Consider the following 20,430-nt stretch of genomic DNA (forward strand, 5'->3'; position numbering starts at 1 on the left):
GAAGTAAAGGGAGAGGAGGGCTGCTCACCAGCTTCGTCATCGTCGAATCGTCATGCTCAGATGCTCGCCTGTGGCCACCGGTCTTTACGTGCTTCGCCTCTGCCGGTCTGGCCGCAGACTCTGTTCGTGCAGACGACAATCCCAAAGGTTGCGGACAAGCTTCTTCGAATCGATCTTTCCCAGCTGCTCCTGAAATGCGTCGACAGATTGTTTCGTCTTGCAGCTGCGTGTATTGTTTTGCCGGCGGTTCAGGTCGCCGAGCTCGGACGCCGTGGTACGTGGTACGTGGCACGTCGTCAGATCAGGAAAAGCAGAGCAGAGCAGAGCTACCGACCTGGCCGCCGGACGGCGGCCGAGTGCCGCCTCAGCCCTCAGCACACCCGGCTTCGACTGGAGGAAGAACTGGAATTGATGCGACGTGTTTGGCGGTTTCCTAGCGGACGCGGAGAGGGTAGGTCGCCGGCGGTGCTCCACTTCCCTCAGCAGACGGTGCACTGTTCTGTCAACGACCTGCATCTGCTCATCTTGTTCACGCATCGCGTGGAGCACAGAGCTCGTCAGCTCAACACAGCTCATCTCAAGCCTTCCCTGTCTGACGCTGTCAAGCTGAAGTCCACGCCACTATAGATATGGTTGATTTGGTGTTGATCTTGGTGTAGCCCAATACAGATTTAGTCGGTCATTATCATGCAGTGGACACCATGCATAACTGCATGTCAAAGTCTGAATTCTTTCCGAGAGTGGCAGAGTGCTAATGAGGGGCATGTCAAAGTCTGAATTCATTCCGGTGGCTGCGGCCCGGTAAACTTGCAAATGCCTCCCGAATTGGATGTAACATTTTCAAAATACCCCCAGATTGGATCGTGCTTAATAATCGTGATCCGACTATTTGCATATAGCCTCCGCTTTATTTACAAATAACACCTAATTTCGATCACGATTAATAGTTATGATCCGAATATTTATATTTACAACCCTGGGTTTTGCATATAGCACCCTGGTTGGGGTTAGCTCCTCGCGCCCGTCCTCCGCTGCCGTGCACTCCCCGCCCGTCCGCTGCGAGCACAGAGGCCCATCCCACTCACCATTCTACCGCTCGAGACCTAGCATCACCAAGCTCCCCATGAATTGCCGCGGAACAGGTAGTCGAAAAGCAAGGAGGTCCGTGGCCAGGGTGTCCCACCACCAGCAAGGCATCGCCAACTTGATTTGGTGCCCTCTAGCGCAGGCAACCATGGGAGGCACTGGGCGACCTACAAACCCTGAAGGATTCGATTCCCAACCCGCCGCTCTCTGCCGGTTGTCGCATGCCAGCACTTGACTCACGAAAGGGATGGAACTGGGAGAGGATAAGGAACGGGGAGAAATAGGAAAAAGCCACGCTTGCACTGAAGCCAATTGACTGCGCTGTGCAGCTATAGTTGTTTGGGACTTTGGGCCTCCAGCCGAATGCGAACGGCTGAGCCGTCGAAGAAGCTTGGTCCTGTTTGGCACGGCTCCACTTCTAAACTCCAGCAACTCCATCAAAAAATTCAGCCAAACACCCCAACTCCAAAACTCCATGGAGTTGCCAACTCCATGGAGCTGTAGTGCAAATGGAGGTGGAGTTTTGGAGCACCTCTTTTGCTGCTCCAGAAACCTCTCTTTTGAACCTTCTCGTGGAGTTGGTGGGTAATTACCCACCAATGCCACTGGTTAAAAAAAACGTTTCATTCTATTCTCCCTTATATTCTCCCGAGCCCCACTCGCCGCCAGAGCCCTGCCCGTCGCCGCCCCCGTGGCCGGCCGGCCCCGCCGCCCGTCGCCGCCCCCCGCCGCCCGTCGCCCGCTGCCGCCCGCCGCCGTGCTCGTCGCCCGTCGCCGCCCGCCGTCCGTCGCCCGCCGCCGCCCGCCGTCCGTCGCCCGCCGCCGCCCGTCGCCGTGCCCGCCGCCGCCCGTCGCCACCCACCCAGCCGCCTGTCGTCGCCCGTCACCGCTCGCCGCCCGTCGCCACCCGCCACCCCGTCACTACCCACCCCGCCACCCGTGGAGGGTCTCCCGTGTGCGGCACAGTGCAGTGGAAAAAGGGGAAGAAGAAGATGGAATAGAGAGGATGACAAGTGGGGCCTTAATTGGGGGGCAACAATGGCAATCCACACTGAAATCAATCTTTTTTGGAGCTGAGAGCACCCATCTAGCCAAACACCTCATTTTTATTCTGGAGTTTTGGAGCGGAGCTGGCTCCATGTGGAGTTCTGGAGTGGAGCAGCTCCATCCGGAGTTGGAGCCATGCCAAACAGGGCAGGATAATCGTGATCCGAATAATTTCATATAACCCCCTAACAATTTTCAAAGAACCTCTAAATTGGATCGCGATCCGAATATTTACAATTACAATCCTGGATTTTGCATATAGCACCCCGGTCGGGGTCCAATCCCCTCCCGTTCGTTAGCCGCCGCCGTCCTCCACGCCCGTCCGCCGGTAGAGCGGAGCGCCTTCCCACCCACCATTACCGCATCCGATGCCTAGCATCAACAAGCTCTGCATGAATGGCACGGAAGAGCTCGTCAGCAAGCCCTGTGGCCAGAGCGGCCGTCCCGTGGTCCCGGAGCTGCGGCCGTCGCCGTGGCCGGAAGCCGGCCGGTGCTTCGCCTGCAGCTGCAGACGGTGCACTGCCGTGTTTTTCATCAGTGACCCAGAGCCAGCTATTGCAGCCACGAGGTGAAGTGGAGCCTGATGTTTCTCGCCCATCTCAGACGACCGCGAGGTGTTCGTGGAAATGCTTCTCAGGTCGGCCGCTCCTTGCTTCTGAATCAAATTGGATGGGGACGGCTGAACGCGACACATTTTCAGGCGCCGTGCTCACATTGGAAGATGTGTAGTCGAGGAGGCCGCCGCCGCCTCTCTTGCACAGCTCGGTCTCATTGGAATTGTGAACCGATAAGGACCCTGCAATGTCATGCCGAAGTGCTGAACATCTGGGACAGGCTTGCTACTCAGTGCACAGTCAAGAGGAAACCATGTCCGTGATGATAAGAGGAGATGGTAGTTCACGCGCCAGATTTCTCTGGACTCTTTCTGGGTTTCTGATGCTGCACCGGGATCTCTGCTATTGTTTGCCTCCAGGTCTTTGCTTTGCAGTCTGAACCTGTATATATCTGTTCACTATCTGGCAACATCCTCATCATGATATTGTCAAAGTGAAGGCAGTGGCTCTCATAACTGTTGGCCTGTTGCATGCTTTAGTTGCGTCCATTGGAGAAAGATACGATACGATAATAGATACCTTTATGCCCTGTTGGGAAAACCGTTGAGGCAACCGGTAAAGCGGGTGTGTGCAAGATTCTCGAGATCAAGATGGCAATGCCATTTTCTGTGCCTGACACATTATGTCCTCGTGCCCTAGAGATGAAATTGCTGCATGGGATGGATTGTCATCAGCTTTACCATGCTCTCATTTACTACTAGCAGTGATGGAAACTGATTGATTGTCTGCAGGTCATTGCCTGCTTGGTCTCTCTTACGATGAGGTTCTGATGGCGACAACTCACCCTATAGCCAGCTCGCTTATAAAATTCATGGTGAGAAGAGGGTCACTTTCCTTACCCCTGTTCAGAAACGCTTACCCTGTCCAATTATTGCGCACTGCTAATCACAAACGCTTACCCTGTCCTAGTTTGGTCGTTGATAAACCAAAAAAGATATCCTATGATTATGTTTACCAAAACAAAAATAACCTGGGATGACCACTCTTTTTCAGGATCATTTGAAGTGTTAATTTGCGTGTATTAGTCGCAGAAAATTTTAATTTCTCATAGTAGAGCTATTATGTTGTAGTTGTAGCATCGCACCATCATATCTGCAGCCAAAATTAATCAGGGCCATTTTTTCATGCATGTGCCCTATGAGACCTGAACTGTGTTCTGCTGAACATTCACATCGATAGGCTTTGTTTTTCCTTCTTCTCCATGTGAAGACCTGAGACTCAGTGGTCCTAGTTTTATTTCAAAACTGTTGTCACGGTCTGACAGCCTGTCTTATTTATATGTCATTAGCATGTGTCTTCACTGATTCCTTCTTCGACTAACGACAAAGCCCGCATGTGTCATTAGCATGTGTCTTCACTGTTGTCACATATATTGTTTCTATATGGTGTGTGGATCGAGCAATTATGTACTGAGAACTTGTTCAGAACGGAGCAGACTTTGGGGAGCAGACTCTGTGCCTGTTCAAAGGAGGAAGAGGTGTGAAACGAAGGCAAAGAGGAAATAAGGTCAGTGTCTGCTTGATTACTTATTTTGATTGTTATGGTTTCATCAGCTCATAAGATCAGCATCTGATGCCTTTCCTTCTCATAGTCTTGAAGATTATTGTTGTTGCAGTCAACCGCACAAGCAGAGCAAGATGGCTGACATTGCATTGGGCAGCGTGGGGAAGATCGTTCAAATTGCACTCAAGATCAAGGAGGCCGTGGAGACGGTTAAGCAGAACGAGAAGGAATGCCACGACATCCAGAGGTGCGTTGCCAGGGTCAGCGCTCTCCTCAGGAAGCTTGACGAGATGACGGAGACGATGAAGGATGAGGTGATGCGTGACGCCCTGGAGGATCTGGCCGAATCCCTGGAACGCGCCCTCGAGCTCGTCATGGAGTGCCAGCGGAAGCACAACTTTCGCCGCTTCTTGGGAGCAGGGAACATGGCCAAGGAGCTGGGCCGGGTCCAGGATGATATAGTGAGGAAACTGCAGCTGGGGAACTTCGCCACCAGTGTCCAGACCATCACCATCATGGTGACAAACATCCAATCTGCTGGTGGTCCTCCTCCTCGTCCTCCTCCACCCCGATCCCAAGGGGAAGTGATTATTGATGGTAAGGAAAAGCTATCAAATTATCAATACCGTCTATTGCATCTTGGGTCGTTGTGCATCATTGGTTCAAAGCATAGTGTTTTATTGCAACTCTGTGTATCAAAGTGACGTTGCTCCAACAGTTTTCTTAGATCAACTGCTCCTACAGTTTCATACATGCGTGTTTAGGTATTAATATAATCTAATTCAAGCCCTGTTCCTGTGTGGGTTAATTTTTATACAATATAGGCTTCACAAAGTTCAGTTTATCTGAATTGAAGGCCGCTACAGAGAACTTTTCGGATGGAAACAAGATTGGAAGTGGTGGCACTGGTGATGTTTACAAGGTACTCCGATCCGTTACTTGGTTCGTGAAAGGAATCGGTGCTCGTAGCCTAAGAGGGGGAGGGGGTGAATTAGGCAACTCAAAACCTTAACTTATGGCTTCCACTACTTTGCATGTAAGTAAACTACATCATTATATCCAAGAAGTGCATTCTACAGTTGATCTAGTATGGAACCCTCATCCCAAAACAAGTTTTGCAACATAGAGCAAATACTAATAAGGTGCTACACTAAGAAAGTAAAGGCACACAAGTTGCAAGTATGAAACATGGAAACGTAAGAGGTTAGGATGAGGGAAAACAAACTCTTAACATGATAATTTATCCCATGGTATCGGTAGGCACTAAGGCACCACTAGTCCACGTTGTTGAAGCACTAGTATTGCTTCCCGGTTACCAAGTCTATCCCAAGGCACCCCTTGACTTGACACAAAGGCTCAGCCACAAAGGCACACGCCAAGTTCCTCGGTCACCTTGATGCAATTTCCACTAAGGAGCTTCTTCATGAAGGAAGGGGGTCTCCACATCCCCCGCACAAGGTCGTCCACGCCAAGCCGGAGGGTCGAAGACTTGCCGGCGAGCTATCAAGGCTCCAAGGCACCGGAACACCTCTTGTACAGCAGTGGTTCACTCTAGAACCTAATCACAAGGTTAGCACACCTTGCACTCACTCCTCTCCAGGCCTATCCTAGCACTAATCACTCTCCTAATCTTGTGCTAAGCCTTTGACGGATCACTTAAGCACTTTTGGTGGTATGAATATGTTCTTGATGAGTCTTGGTCTGCAATGCATCCCTAGACACTCCAGTAACTCCAAATGGGCGAGTGGTAGGGGTATAAATAGCCCCAAGGGCTCAAAGGCCCGTTGTTGCAACGGCTAGCGAAAAAAGATATCATCAAATGTTCTGATGGTCTATTCTTGGCCTGCATCAGAACATCCGGTGCAACTAGCCATTGGCCTCGCCACGCCCAAGTTCTTCACTGACACATCCAAAATTCATCCGACGCTTCATGCGATGGTACCGTCGGATCATCCGGTGCCACTATTCATGTCACATAGCCATTGGATCCCCCTGACGTCATTGCTCCGACGCTTTCTCTGTTGGATCATCCCATGCTGAAGGATTTATGGCCAAAACCTTCTGTAAGTTTCTGAAGTAAATATGCTTGATCCGACGGTCAACTCCATAGAGCATCGGAACATCCTGTGCTATAGGATTTCCTCTGCCTTCTTAGAAAATTGCTCTGACGCTTGTAAAATTACCCCCATCGGATAATCCGATACACTCGAGATTTTTCCTTGCTTTTCCGTTGTACCAATTGCTTCGATGGTTAGTCCGACGCTACTTTGGTGGGCCATCGGAACATCCGATGGTGCATTTTTCCTTCTAAATCGTCTAAAGCAAGCACAAAAGATACCTTCAATACCATAGAATAATCCTAAATATTATGGCTTGGTCATTTAAATACTATAGTTTGGATACTCGAATACCATGATTTGGATACTCGAATATTATGATTTGGATGTCAAGAATACCATCATTTGGACCTTGCCATGATTTGGTTTGCATTCTTGTGACTAAAAAACCTACAAGGTACATGCTAGACAAAACATTAATCCTAATGACTATGGTGTCACTCAATCACCAAAATCACAAAATATGGCTTAATAAGATCATGTTCAATGCAGTTTGTTAATTCTAGGTTTGTGTACTTTTCCATATAATCACGTAGGCATCACTAGCAAGTTGAATATTTCCTGTACAGGTTAAGACTATTTTTCTTCGTGTAGCAAGTAATTTCAAATTTAAATTTATACTAAATATTACAAATTTGTTGTCCCAAAGGGCAGGGAATAAACTAATTGGTATTATTCTGTGCTCAAACGCGCAATCACGCCTAAACCTAACCCTTGCTGTTGTGTCCTCCGATAGCTCCTATAAGTCCTCCTTTGTGGCATTTTAGCTTCGGCACATGGCAAGAAGCCACGAAAACTCCTGTCCACCGTACTCTACATTAGACAGGGAGTTTAGGGAAAGTGTCTTTCGTGCAACTCTAGATCTAGCATTTTCTCAAACCTCAAAGCACACACGTGTGGTGCCCATACTTTATTCCAGCCAAAAGACCAAAGTGAGCCAAAGATGAAACTTGATGGACTTTGATGAAGATTTTGAAGCCTGATGCCAGGGCGCCATTGAACTTTTGGCGAAACTTTAGTGCTAAGATCAGCAGTTCTGCTTTTTCCCTTCTGTTCTTTTGAAAACAAAAATCCATCATCTGACATGGTGTTTATACTTCTCAGGGTGTCCTGCAGGACGGACAGGTCGTTGCCATAAAAAAATTGCATCCTATTCGTGGCTTTGACCACTGTCGGCCATACGATGAAATTAATGTTTTTGTAGATCTGAAGCACAAAAACATAATTAGACCTCTGGGATATTGCCTAGAAGTGACAATGGTCTTAGCCATCTATAATGGAAAATATGTTGGAGCTCAACAAGGAGAATTTTGTTTTGTACAAGAATACATGGAAAACGGAAGTATGGAGAACATTATGAACGGTATGTTGTTCTGTACAAATACTGGTTACAGTTCACCTCTTGACAAAGCATCCCTTAACTTTGATGTCACTGATCAATAGTTGCTTCTCGTTGCATGATATGTGATCTCTGCAGGGTCTCGATTTATTGGTTGGTCCTGCCGCTTCAAAATGATTCAGGGGATAGCCCAGGGGCTACATTACCTACATGAGCAACGTGTCGTCCATATGGATCTGAAACCACAGAACATCCTCGTCGATTCTGATATGAATCCTCGGATCAGTGATTTTGGCGTAGCTAAAAAGTTGGACCTTGGTGTTGAAAAAACCTTCGACAGCAGCATAGCTGGCACAATGTAAGACCATACATGCATGAAGCTCTTTTCTTTAACTACTTCAATTTTTACCTCTCAGATCATTATTCATTTTTATTTTATTTAATCACCCAGGCATTACATGGCTCCAGAATACATGTACAAAGGATGTGTGTCAACGAAGTGCGATGTGTATTCTTTTGGCAACACCCTCCTTGGGACCATTATTGGCAGTATGATCATATCTACGCCCCCTAATATAAGCGAATTAATTCAATGGGTAAGTACCTCGTAATAACACTTCTTTACATTACAAAAGCAGTTGGGACTGAGGTCCTGTTTGGATCCATCAGCTAAATTTTAGCTGACTAAATTCAAATGTTATGATCCAAACATGATCCAGCTAAAGTTTAGGTAGGTAAAGATTCTTTTAGCTAGTTGAACCTAAAGTTTAGGTAGGTAAAGATTCTTTTAGCTAGTTGAACCTAGCTAAACTAGTTAAATACAAAATTGCCCCTCCACCTTCATCAGAAAAAGTTTCTAAAATAGGATGGAAGGGTAGGATCATTTATCTAGTGGATCCAACACTCCTAGCTAAACTTTAGCTAGCTAAAAGAATGCTCCTAAAGTTTAGCTAGCTAAAAGAATGCTCCTAAAGTTTACGTGGTGGAACTGCCCAAATTAACCTGGTTAAAGTGCACTTAAGTCGCCTAACACGCGATCATGCACCTTAAACAAGTCAATTTAGTCATCCGTTGAATTACATCCGATAAACCACATACTAAGGATCGAGAAGCATTGCTCATATGAAGATGAGTGGTTACAGAGATTACAACATTCCCATCACATTAACATAGTTCAACAACTTATTACATCAGAGTTTTCGAAATTCAAACAGAATTTGCAAGGTTTCAAACAACGAAGAAGTAAAACATGCGAAAGTTAAACGTCGATACACGATATCATGACGAAGCCGATCATGACATTAATGATCCCTGTCCTCACCGTCCGAGGAGGGATCCCAGTCAACCGTCCAACCCGGAGGGAGCTGGGTAGGCCAAGTAAAGCTAGCAGCCACATCAGTACAATTGACATTACCTGAAAAGTAAGCCACAAGCAAGGTTGAGCAACTAATACTCAACAAGACTGACCTGACAAGACTGACCCGATAGGTGATAACTACTTCACCAACTTCTAGACATGCAGGCTTCTTGGCTGTGGGTTTATTTTGCCAAAAGCGACTAATAGTTGATCCTTATTTTTAAATTTTAGCATCAGGTTCTATATTCATTTACCATTCTAAGTGAGCACCTATTCTAGTCAAGCAAGGTGATCAAACAATTAAGTTCAAGCATCAAGATTATCATCATTCTGTCCACTTCTTACTCAATGCACCATAGCGATCAAGTAGTCCCAAACTGTGAGAGGCAAACGATTCGAATCGAATTTATTAACCATGCATGGCGAACCTAACCTCATGACATCCGTGGACTACATCGGGTTCACTTCATTTGTCAGCCGTCCCCATCAATCTCCAGGAACGTGTCAGGGCCAAACTTCCCTTGGGCAAGAAGGCTCCACAGTCCCGACCGACGTCGTACTGTGACCACATTTGCACCCACATGATGCACCAGGGGAACTACGTTTCAGGGACAGCAGGAGTATAAGCCACGTCCTAGTTCAATCAGGTACTAGGCTTCCCATCCCATACTAGGTATGAGATTAGTACTTTCAAACACTTGATCATGAACACTGACACAGTTCGACCTTAGCACATTTTCATTTAGATGGACGGGACTATCCACCGACCACCAAAATTGTTCACAAGGCCCTACCCCGCCCATCGTCCTTATGGTTGTAACATAAGTAAAGCGAACAACTTCTATAACTCGCGAGTGACAGGAAATTACTCGACTTTTACCGTGTCCTGTTAAGCATAGCATCTACTCGACTAACATACTAGTGTTCAGATCATAGGTACTAAGTTCATGTATCTAAGGTTCCAAACAACGCCTAGTAGCTTAAATGCACAATCATAAGCATCAACATAATTGCATAAATTTAGAAAGCAGGAAATATGCTCCGGTGCTTGCCTTCAGGTTCAGAGAATGTTAGCAGGTCTTCGGAGACTTGGTCTTGCACGGGCTCAGCTACCACGTGATGCAGATCAGCTGCTGGCTCCTCGTCTTGCGTGGGGTGGAGCTCATAGGTACCGTCAGCAAGATTGACTTCTACACGACATGCATATGCAGATAGTTCATTTATTCATACTTAACGAGTCTGAATGGCATTTTTATATATTATTGTAAAGTAAACTTCATTATACTTCTAACCAAACTTTGATTGACACTTGCAACAATTCTTGCGTAGAAAGAGTGCTTTTACGATTTAAACTCTCAGCTTATCTTGATGGTGATTGTGTTCATATATAACCTAAGTTTATTAAACTTTAGATCAGAAAGTTATCCTATTTCTGAATATTTTTCTGTACATCTTCCAAAAATTACCATTTTACCCTTCTTACTATTTAATTTGTTTCTATTTTCCTACCTTCTTCACTTAACTTTCTAGTTTCATTTCATTTGCATATGATGAGCTATGGGGTTGAAACTTTTACAGACTTCTCACTACCATTACTAAGCTACTGTAAAAAAAATTGGAGTTCATTGGATTAATACAAAAATAATTAAAATTAAACCAAGACCCTATGGTTGATTGTACTTAACTATTTTTATCTTGATTTACACAGAGAGTTTGTTGCTGAAATTTTAACAGTGAGTTACATAGGTGCAACAGAGGATTTGGTGAATTTTTCAGGAGTTTTGGTGAAGGACACCTATTTTCTATATTTATCTTCTATTTATCTTTCCACAAAAAGAAAAGCATGTTTCATAAAGTTTCCCTCAGTGTTTCATATTTTTTTCCTAAGAACTACACTTCAAAACAGAGCTACTCCAAGTGGATTCATATATTTCTCTGTTCCAAATTAAATCTTATGCAAAAAGAAAGATTTAACCTTAGATTCCAAAGATAAAGTTAAACTGTGATTTAAAGTTCTAAACCAAGGCTCTAATCCTTTTTCTAGCCTTCTACTTACCGAAACAAACATCTCAGAGTTGGATTTGTTATTTTTTCAGTTTTCCTTGATTAACTATGATTTAAAAGGCCTAAATAAGAAATAAATCATAGAGCATTATTTCTAACAGTAACATATGCAAAGCTTATTTATCTATGAAACTAAATCACTTGCTGAGTCCAACAAAATTAGTTTGGCATTTTTATGATTTTTCTACCATTTTCTGTGCCTTTTCAAAGTTCATATATTTATCTGCCAAAATAAATTAAATAAGCCAAGGCGGTTTTATAGGAGGGTCCCTAAATTTTTCAAAGTCTCACAGATATACCCTCTACTTTAACAACTAGGTCCCTGCGAAGTCTGAAAGCTCACAAATACGCCCCTATGGCGTTCACGGCGGTGGGCGATAATCTATCCGGCAATTGACGGCCTAATCGAGGGGGAAAAGTAGCCGAGAACATGTGCGTGCTCACCGTGAGGAGCTTGGAGGAGTTTTGGGCGGCGGCAGAGGCTTGTCGGAGAGGAACAGGTGTGGGGACGAAAGGCGAGCGCAGCAGCAGAGATCCTTGGTGTTCCGGGGCTGGTGGTGTTTCTAGCGGACAATGGACGGCGCGGGAGGCTTTGCGTGGTCGCGGCGGAGCTAAAACGAGCGGCGGCGAGGGGCTTCGCTGCACGGAGGAGGGTCCTCCACAGGGAGCTAGGTGGCGGCGCTAAGCTTTCGCGGCGACAGAGGAGCGGGTGAGCGGGGGAGCGGTGCTACAGCCCATTGACGCCTTTTAAAGGGCCGGGAAGGAGCGAGCGAGTGAGCCAGGGGTGTGGTGCTGCGAAATGGGGCCAGACCGCGAGTGGGGGAGTTGCTGTGGGCGAACCATTGGGCGGCGGCGCCATTGGCGGAAGGAACGGAGCTCTCGGGGGAGGATCCCATGGACATTGGCTCAGGGAGATTTGAAGCGTGCAAGGGCGGGTTTTCTGGGTGGTGCTACTGGCGAGGTGGGGTGTCATTGGGTCGCTTTCTTGGCCGGGGTTGGGCGGAGGGCATTGGCCGGTGGAAGTGGGCGGCGTGTCGTGAGCGGAGGGGCAAAGCTCGGCATGCGATTGGGCAAAGGCGATGCGGCGTTAGGGGAAGGATAGGGTCACGAGGGTATTGGGCATGGCGGCACCTTGACAGGTCTCGTCATGACGTGGATAGGCCATGACAGGCTCGCCTGTGAGGGGTTCCATGCGGCGGCGGTGACCTGGGCAGCGCCGGGCGCGCTCTAGCGCGAGGGGTTGATGAGGTGCAGGGAAAGACCGGGGTTTTGGGGGTGCTTTATTCGAAAATTTTGAACTAAACTTCAATTTTTCCCTTTCTAAGATCTGTTGTCCTCAGTTCAAAGTTTAAACTTTCTAAAAGGTTTCACTTCAATTTCGAAACAGATTTGATGTTACGAAGTTCCAAAGTTTGCTAGAACACACGGTTTCAGACTTAGGCAAAATCAGCAGTTTGGCTGTTTTTCAAGGTTTTGGCTGATGTTGGCCTGAGATTTGGAGGGCTTCTAATATGAATTTGGCCAAGGCTTAATTGAAGAAGTTGTTGCACAAAATTAGATCTAAATTTCTTATAAAGGGTTTTTCTTAAATTCTATTTAAGTTTGGTGAGAAAATTGCATGCCAAGATTCATACTTGAACTGTTTCCAGACTTGGCAATATTTTGCAGTGTTAGGCTGGATTGACCATTTTTGCGACTTTGACCTTATTTTTGAAGGTTTTTTTTAAAATTTAGCCCTAGGTCAAATAAGCAAAGTGGTAGAAGACTCGTAGCAAATAACTTGTATAAAAGGTTTGACTCGAATTCATATATGAATTTGTGAGAAACAAGGCTGCAAAGTTGAAGAATTTCACTGTTATCAGCACTTAAGAGTTTTTGAATGATTTTAAATTGCCACTGATTTTGATTCTAGTTTTTGAACCTCTTCCTCTCCAAATCAATCAAGGTGAAAATAAGAAAAGTTGCTAGAAATGTAAAACTCTACAACTTTTAGTTTGAAAATTTTTAAGTTTTTATACAAAATTTCAAGTTTTGAATTAATCCCAAATTTGAGCTTTTAAGGGTAAAGTGGACTTTTCACTAGCTAGATTAGTGTCAGACCTATTCAAGCTTAATCAAGTTTAATTAGCTAGAGTTGTCACAGTTTAGCTAGCTAAAATTTAGTTGGATGGATCCTGGCCTAATTTATCTTCTTACTTTCCAGGCTTTCGAAGCTCGGGATGATGTACGGATGGAGTTGTTTAAACCATCATTGTGTTGCAAGTCTCAGCTAATGCAGATCAAGAAGTGCATGGAGATTGGGCTCCTATGTGTTGAGGAAGACAAGGAACGTAGACCCACCATGGCGGATGTGCTTGCGATGCTAAATGGTGTGAAAGAGTTGCCGGCTCTAAAAGAGCCATATCCATATATAAACACCGAGTAGGGCGGAAGCGGACCTGCAACCGTATTTGTCCGGATTGCTTTTGCCTCTTATTGTCCCTAAAGAAGAAACATGTGCCTCTGGTGACGTGGCTTGACCGCTTGAATTACTTTCTACTCCCCTTCTCACTTGTATTGAAAAAGAAGGCCGGAGGCGTAACACGTCCTTGTCTAGAATTTGTATGGTCAGACCATTCTAAGATTTCATATTTATATTTTCAAGAATGACATAGTTAAATTAAGTAAGAGTCCATCTAGTTCATAAATAAATAGCTCATACAATCCATTATTTCATCTTTTGATGTGTTCAAGACTACATGCATTACTTTGTAACAAACTTATACATTCCTCCGTTCACGGATTCATAACACCCCCCCCCACACACACACAAAAAAACCATAAAAACACAACGGTGACTACGATCGATAAATGGGAAAAAATGGATTTGTGACGCTGAAAGATCCATGTTTTAAAAATTTGTCATGAAATCGCGTAGAGATAGATTTTGCAACTTGAATTTTTACAACTCCTTCCAATTCATGGCCGTTCGGTTTGGCCGGAATGGCCTGGATTGCAGCCCAATCCGGGCAGATTGGAACGGCCTGGAATGAATACGACCCAATACAAAAATTGTTGTTCGGTTGGCTGGCCCGAAACCAAACTTGGGTCGGAATGATTTCAATCCTTCCTTCCTTGGCTAGGAATCAATCCGCACCTCATCCCTCCTGGATCGCTTCCTGGCCACATGCGACGTGAGGAGAGGAACGCTCCGTTGGTGGCGCGCGAGGCGACGAGGCGGCGGCGTGAGGTGGCGGCGCGAGGTGACGGCATGGCGGCGTAGCACATCTTCGACGGCCACCACCGCAACAGCGACTACCGCCTTCTCGTCAGTGAGCCGTCACCTTCTCTTCTCTCCTACTCGCCCTAGGTTTCTCGCTCAGTCGTGCTGTCGTGCACGCCTGCAGTTGGCTACCATGGCCTGATTGCGTTTCTTGATCTCGCGTGAGAGGCACTCAAAGGCGAATCACCAGCTTTCCTTGGGCTGGTTGGTTGCCTCCGCGACGGTTGCAACCGATTGGGGTGGGGCGACACTGTGATGGTAGTTTCTTTTCCTCTACTTAACTCCATTGTTGGTGGATTCGTGCGTGGACTGTAGTTGGCGGAGGAGCTAGAGAGTTGAGATGCAGATCTGGTGTTCGTTGAAATGTCTCAGTGGACTGTAGTAGCCTGATTTGTTGTCTTGTGTCTTCTTTTCCGAAGTCAGAAACCGATGGCAAGATTACAACCACAAAGACCCATCTCCTCTGCAGAACTGGTAGTTGAACTAGTCGATTCCATCACAAAGGGGAGCTCCATTGTACTGGGGATAAACGGTTCAGCTTCTTTCAGGCCTGGTTCAGGCCAATGCTGGTAGATTTCGGTTGGCTCCGGAGGTACCCGAAGGGCCTCAATGTGACGACCCTGAAGGAAGGAATCGGGCAAGCGTTGTTGACGCTCACATTGGCGCAGCAGCAGGTGCTGTTCATGGAATGGTTCGAGGCTTTCAGCGGGCAAGGCCGGGAGTGCCCGAACCTGATGAGGGCCTTCCAGGTCTGGTGGTGGTGGTCATTTGTAAGATCCTTAGGTAGCAGTAGCTGAGTGGGTTTCAGTTCTGCAATTCATCATCTGAATGTGTGCATGCGTATGTGCTTTACCTGGTGCCTGATTTCTGATTTACGTGGTGCTGCTGCTACAGCCTGCAAGAGCTGCAGCAATGGCCTGGCGTGCTCTCTGCTATACCTGTTCGAACTGTTATTATGCATCTTGGATGTTGCATACGCTACTGCAAGTTAATCATGCTTTTTTTATTCCAAGGAGATTTTTCTGTACTATGGACAGTCCATTACCGGTGCAAGCAAGATTCAGTGAGAACAATGTTACCATTCATGTTCTGATATAACCTATTTCTGTTAAGGTATCTTTGTTCTGACTAGGCGCATGTGGCATATATCAGGTCGCAACGAGTCAGTATAGGATTGTGAAATCATGGTTGGACATATAGACATGAACTTTAGATGTTCAGTTATGGCACGAGGTCATATATGTAGTTAGACAGCCTAAGATGTGGTTTACATCAGTAAATATAAAATTAAGTTTTTGAGAGTAATACACTAGTGAGAAATATAATTAGTTCCTGCCTACTTACTTTCATCCCCAGCATGATCTTTCCTGTAACAACCAATCATGGAATCATTGCTATACGCTTGCTGTATCGCGCCCATCACCCTCCCTCGGCAGTTCTACTTGCTGCCTCGCATGTCTATACGAAAGCAAAGTAAGCTTTAGGTTCTTGAATAACCGTCATATTGACAGTAGCAGCTGTACTTGTATAACTCTTGAATTGAATTGAATGACTAGCTCTTCATTTCTCGGAAAGGCTACTCTTAAAATACTAGTTCCTATTTATTGATATTACTTGTACCTGAGATGTGTGCTCCTTCTATGTGATGTGCTAACTTTTTCTTGTTACTTGTAGATCCCACCAGCACCATTAAGAGTTGGCGAAGGTGAACCACCCCCTTCTTGGGATCCGGTACCAACTCCAATAGGTACATAATTCTATCTATGTTTAAGTCTATTCCAATGAGTAATTTTTTCTATTGCAATGAGTAAAATTGCCATGACAACCTGTTTAGCCTTCCATTTTATCTATTTAGCTTCTATCTGACTATAAATTTATATGCTTTAGTTCTGCAATGAATATCTCATTGAGAGATCGTATTAGAAAGAGGAGGGAGGAAGAAGATGATGACATGATGATGTTTCTATTACCTGCCTTATATCTGATGGGTTCTGCTAGAGAAGGAGTAAAGAAGAAACGTCATACATCAGAAGAAATAGGAGAGGTTAAGGTTCGTCGACTCCTTAAGGGACATATCAGGAACTGTCAAGTTACATTTAGGATGGAACACCACATCTTCAAAGAGTTGGCGACTTATCTTAGAAGGAAAAGACTCGTTGTTGATTCAAGGATTACGGTGGAGGAGAAGTTGGGTTTATTCCTATACATGTTAAGTCGCAACGCCTCATATGAGGATCTTGCAGTGACCTTTGGGCACAGCAACGACACCTTCCATCGTCACATCAACCACTTCTTCAAGAAGGTCATTCCCACACTTTCTCGTCATTTCCTCCAGTCCCCCGATCCTAATCAAGTGCATCCGAAAATCCAAGATAATCCTAGATTCTATCCATTCTTCAAGAATTGTCTTGGTGCCATTGATGGAACTCATATCCCTGTTTCCATATCCCCTGAGAAGCATTCTTGTCAATTTAATGTTTCTTCATGCTTTCTTGTCAATTTTGTATTATTGATGCTATGAAATTTCTGTTACTAATGCTTGACCATTGTTTATGTAGGAAAACAAAGAGCGGACTGGAACCCAACTCTTGAGAAATCACTTGTTGAAATTCTGCATGAGTTTAAAGATAGTGGCTATAGAAGTGACAACGGTTGGAACACTGAAGGGTGGAACAAGATGGTGAAAGAGTTCCATCTGAGAAACAAGTCTGTCTCGTACACAAAGGCACAAATTCAAGATAAAGAATGTCAGCTTAAGAGAGACTACAAGATGCTCAAAGTGGCAAGAATGCAAAGTGGGTCAAAATGGAATGAGCAAAGAAATATGGTTGAAGGATCAGCCTCAATGTGGAGAACCTCATAGTGGTAAGTTAATTTCTTGAAGTAATTCTATGGATAACCTCATAGTGATAACTTTGTATTTGATCAATGTTTTTTTCAAATATGCAGACTTTCCCCAAAATCAAGAAGTTTCAAAATAACAAGGCAAGCTTTCCACTCTTTGATGCTTTGGGAGAACTCTATGATGGTAAGTTCTGTATAGTAAGCTCTTTCCTATTTCTCTATGATGTAAAATAGGTGCTTATCCTATTTCTCTGAATGCATTGTGCCAAATGTAGGTCATCTGGCTGAAGGGACATACAATTTCACTTCTATTGAATCAGAACATGTGGAAGAGCCCCTTCAACAAATTGATGTTGTAGAGGAAGAAGCTGAGGAAGAAGCCCTACAGGAAATTCATGAGATACATGATGAAGAGGATGAAGAAAAGGATGCAAGAGATAAAGAAGAGGAGGCAAGAAGTGGACAACGAAGAATGGCTGCATCAAGAAAGAAATCAGAAAAGGAAGGACAAAGGCCTAGAAAGAGTGCAAAATTGAAGCTATGATGGAGAGATTCCTTGAAATGAGGACAAAGCAAGCAGAAGATGAAGCTCAACAGCTAGAAAGAGAAAATGAGACAAGAGAAAAGGAGGCAAGAGATAAGAAGGCTGCTAAAGGTGATGAATACTCCATCAAAAGGTGCATATCGATTATCAACACAATGGAAGTGACCAAACAGGAAAAGGCCAAAGCTTATGCAATCTTCACCAAGAGCAAAGAAAACAGAGAGACTTTTATTTGTGCTAGTGAAGAAGATGAAGAATCTGCTTTGATTTGGCTTAGGAATGAGATGGCCTAGCAGGTAAAGTCGCTATCTACTTACCTCATGAATTCACTGTCTACTTACCACTGTCTATCCAATCACCCGTCCCCACCCATGAGGCATCCGTCGCACCCAGGGATAGAGCCAGAATGAAACAATTAGGGGTCCATTTGCAGTATCTTAAGCTTATTTATGTTGACAAGGTTATTTACATGTGGAGTTTCATCAAATATTTAGCCCCTGCTAGCCACCCCCTGTCACGCATCACCTCTAGGTTCATTGAATGGACAATTGGGTCTATGTTCTAACCTGGATTATTGTTCCTTACAATGAAGGCCGCATGCCATAACAAATGGTTTAACAATGAAAACCATTTTGTTGGTTGATGCTTAAAAAACACAGATTGAGTGACTTGCTCTGCCCCGTACTGGAAAAATGCATCCTTCATTTTCAGCTGAGTACTCATCACGTCTGAAACTCTGAATGCAATACATTCAACACACGTAGTGCTGTGACTAGAATACACTCAACACACATAGTATTGTGATTTGAATATACAATCCTGACAGAGTAATTAAGAATGATATGAATTTGAAAACACGGAGTCCTACCACGGTGCTGAGTGATATTGTGCCACCGTCAGGGTTTATCCTTGGCTCAGTGATCATCTGTATCCACAGCACAAGGTGCCTTACAGTTGACATGCCATTCGCCTACATAATCATTCGTTCCAATTTGTTTAGTGGTGCAAGTAGTATTTCCTTCCTCTGGCTTACACTCTACTGTCACACTCTGAAATTTTTGAATTTCAAGATGTGATTAGAAGTAATAATTAAATGATGATTTTCTCATAATTTTAAAAATTTTCCTAACATTTATTTTTCTTTATAGGAATTTTAGTATAGGAAAAATGATTGGTTGTTTTTCTAAATTAAATAAAGCTTTGTGTGTGCATTCATGCCAATGCATTCTTGTGTTTCATGAGTGCAAAGATTTCAAAAATATGTTCAGACGATGATTAGGTTATTCCGAGAATTTTCCAGAATTTCCTAGAATTTATTCTCATTTTTGTAAGAGCTAAATCCAATTTTTGGAAGGTTCTATAATCCTTTTCATGAGCTCCAAGTATTTTATTTGGACTTCTTGTACCCCCAAACTATCTCTGGAATTTTCCTAGAATTTTTGCGATTTCCTGAATTTTTCTTTGCATAAGAAATTAATTCTAAAAAAATCCAATCCTAACCCTTTCGGCCAAGCCCTTGGGGCCCGACCCTCTACGGCCCGCCAAGCCAGCCTGCTTCGGTCCGACCGAGGCCAATCGGGGCCGTCACCGCTGCCGCCGCAAGCTGGTCTTGGCGTGCGTGGCACGCCACGGTTTGCCCGCACCCCAATTTAATGTGCCGCTAGAACCCCCGCCTCACCCTGCTACTGCCGTCCTCGCTTGCCGCCGCCTCGCCGCCTTGCCTTGCCGCGCACTGCCGCCTGCACGCTTCTCGCCTAGCTGTGTCGCCGGCCTGCCCTGCTCCGACGCCCCTGCGCCACCGCCCGTCCGCACACTGCCACCCTACACCGCTAGTGACATGCCTGCGCGCTGCTGCCCCGCGCGCTGCTGCCGGGAGCCCACGGTCGGCCCGACGATGGCAAGGCCATCGGGTCAACCGGATGGAGTTTGAAGGAAGAAGAAACCCGCCGCTTTTGCGTCTAGGCCCCTGGAGAACCCTGTAATGTTTGCCCTTTTCTTTGTGTCGTGGCAAATCTTCAGATAACCCCCTGTATCTTTTAGATCCTTTCAATCTAATCCAACCTAAGACCTTTTGCAGACTTAACCCTTAGCTTTATCCTTTTTGAGAGCACTGTTTCATATGTCTCACAGATCTTTTCTGATAGTCCTCCTAATCCACAGTTAATCGTGATTAGGTACTTAGAATCTTGTTTAATCCCTAGATTATTGTTAGCTCTGCTTCTGCCCGTTCAAGTTGCGTTAAGTTCATGATAACATAAAGTACGCGTTAGTGGTGATGTTTTCCTTCATGCATATTTTTGAAAATAAATTTGATATTAATTTGATTAATACCTAATAAACATGTGTCTTCTCTAAATGAAAGCTACCTAGAGTTATACACCGCTTTTCATAATAAACATCAATTTGATTAATGCATATACAAATAATTCTTCCAATTAAAAACTAATTAGAGATATACCTTGGCTTTTCCTAAATTAAACTCAAACTGATTAATGTTTATTCAATTTGCTTTCTAAATAAAAGCTAGGTAGGTTATATCTCGAGTTTTTATAATTAAATGTTAATTTAGCTAATATAAATATAAATATGTTTTTGAATTATAATTTGGTTAGTTAAATATGAATCATGAAGGTTATGCGCTTAGATGTTTATA

The 20,430-nt window shown here is 44.8% G+C and overlaps 1 protein-coding gene and 1 pseudogene across 4 annotated transcripts; both read left to right on the top strand.

Moving 5' to 3' along the window:
* Window positions 1–4,022: 4,022 nt before the first annotated feature.
* Window positions 4,023–16,388, top strand: LOC117833376 (cysteine-rich receptor-like protein kinase 44). 4 transcript variants are annotated; one of them, XM_034712844.2, is made up of 8 exons: window positions 4,023–4,253; window positions 4,339–4,847; window positions 5,075–5,172; window positions 7,472–7,730; window positions 7,845–8,064; window positions 8,158–8,302; window positions 16,064–16,136; window positions 16,277–16,388. In XM_034712844.2, the coding sequence occupies exons 2-8, from the start codon at window positions 4,385–4,387 to the stop codon at window positions 16,285–16,287; spliced, it is 1,269 nt and encodes a 422-aa protein (XP_034568735.1). In that variant the 5' UTR covers window positions 4,023–4,253; window positions 4,339–4,384; the 3' UTR covers window positions 16,288–16,388. The 4 variants fall into 4 exon arrangements, with proteins under 4 accessions (XP_034568735.1, XP_034568733.1, XP_034568731.1 ...); XM_034712842.2 differs by lacking the exons at window positions 16,064–16,136; window positions 16,277–16,388 and adding exons at window positions 10,141–10,231; window positions 13,331–13,501; XM_034712840.2 differs by lacking the exons at window positions 16,064–16,136; window positions 16,277–16,388 and adding an exon at window positions 13,331–13,847 and having other exon boundaries at window positions 4,047–4,253.
* Window positions 16,389–16,595: 207 nt separating this feature from the next.
* LOC140220310 (uncharacterized) lies at window positions 16,596–18,829 on the top strand (annotated as a pseudogene).
* The last annotated feature ends 1,601 nt before the right edge of the window (window positions 18,830–20,430 follow it).

This window comes from Setaria viridis, chromosome 8 (assembly GCF_005286985.2).
Source record: "Setaria viridis chromosome 8, Setaria_viridis_v4.0, whole genome shotgun sequence".
NCBI lineage: Eukaryota > Viridiplantae > Streptophyta > Magnoliopsida > Poales > Poaceae > Setaria > Setaria viridis.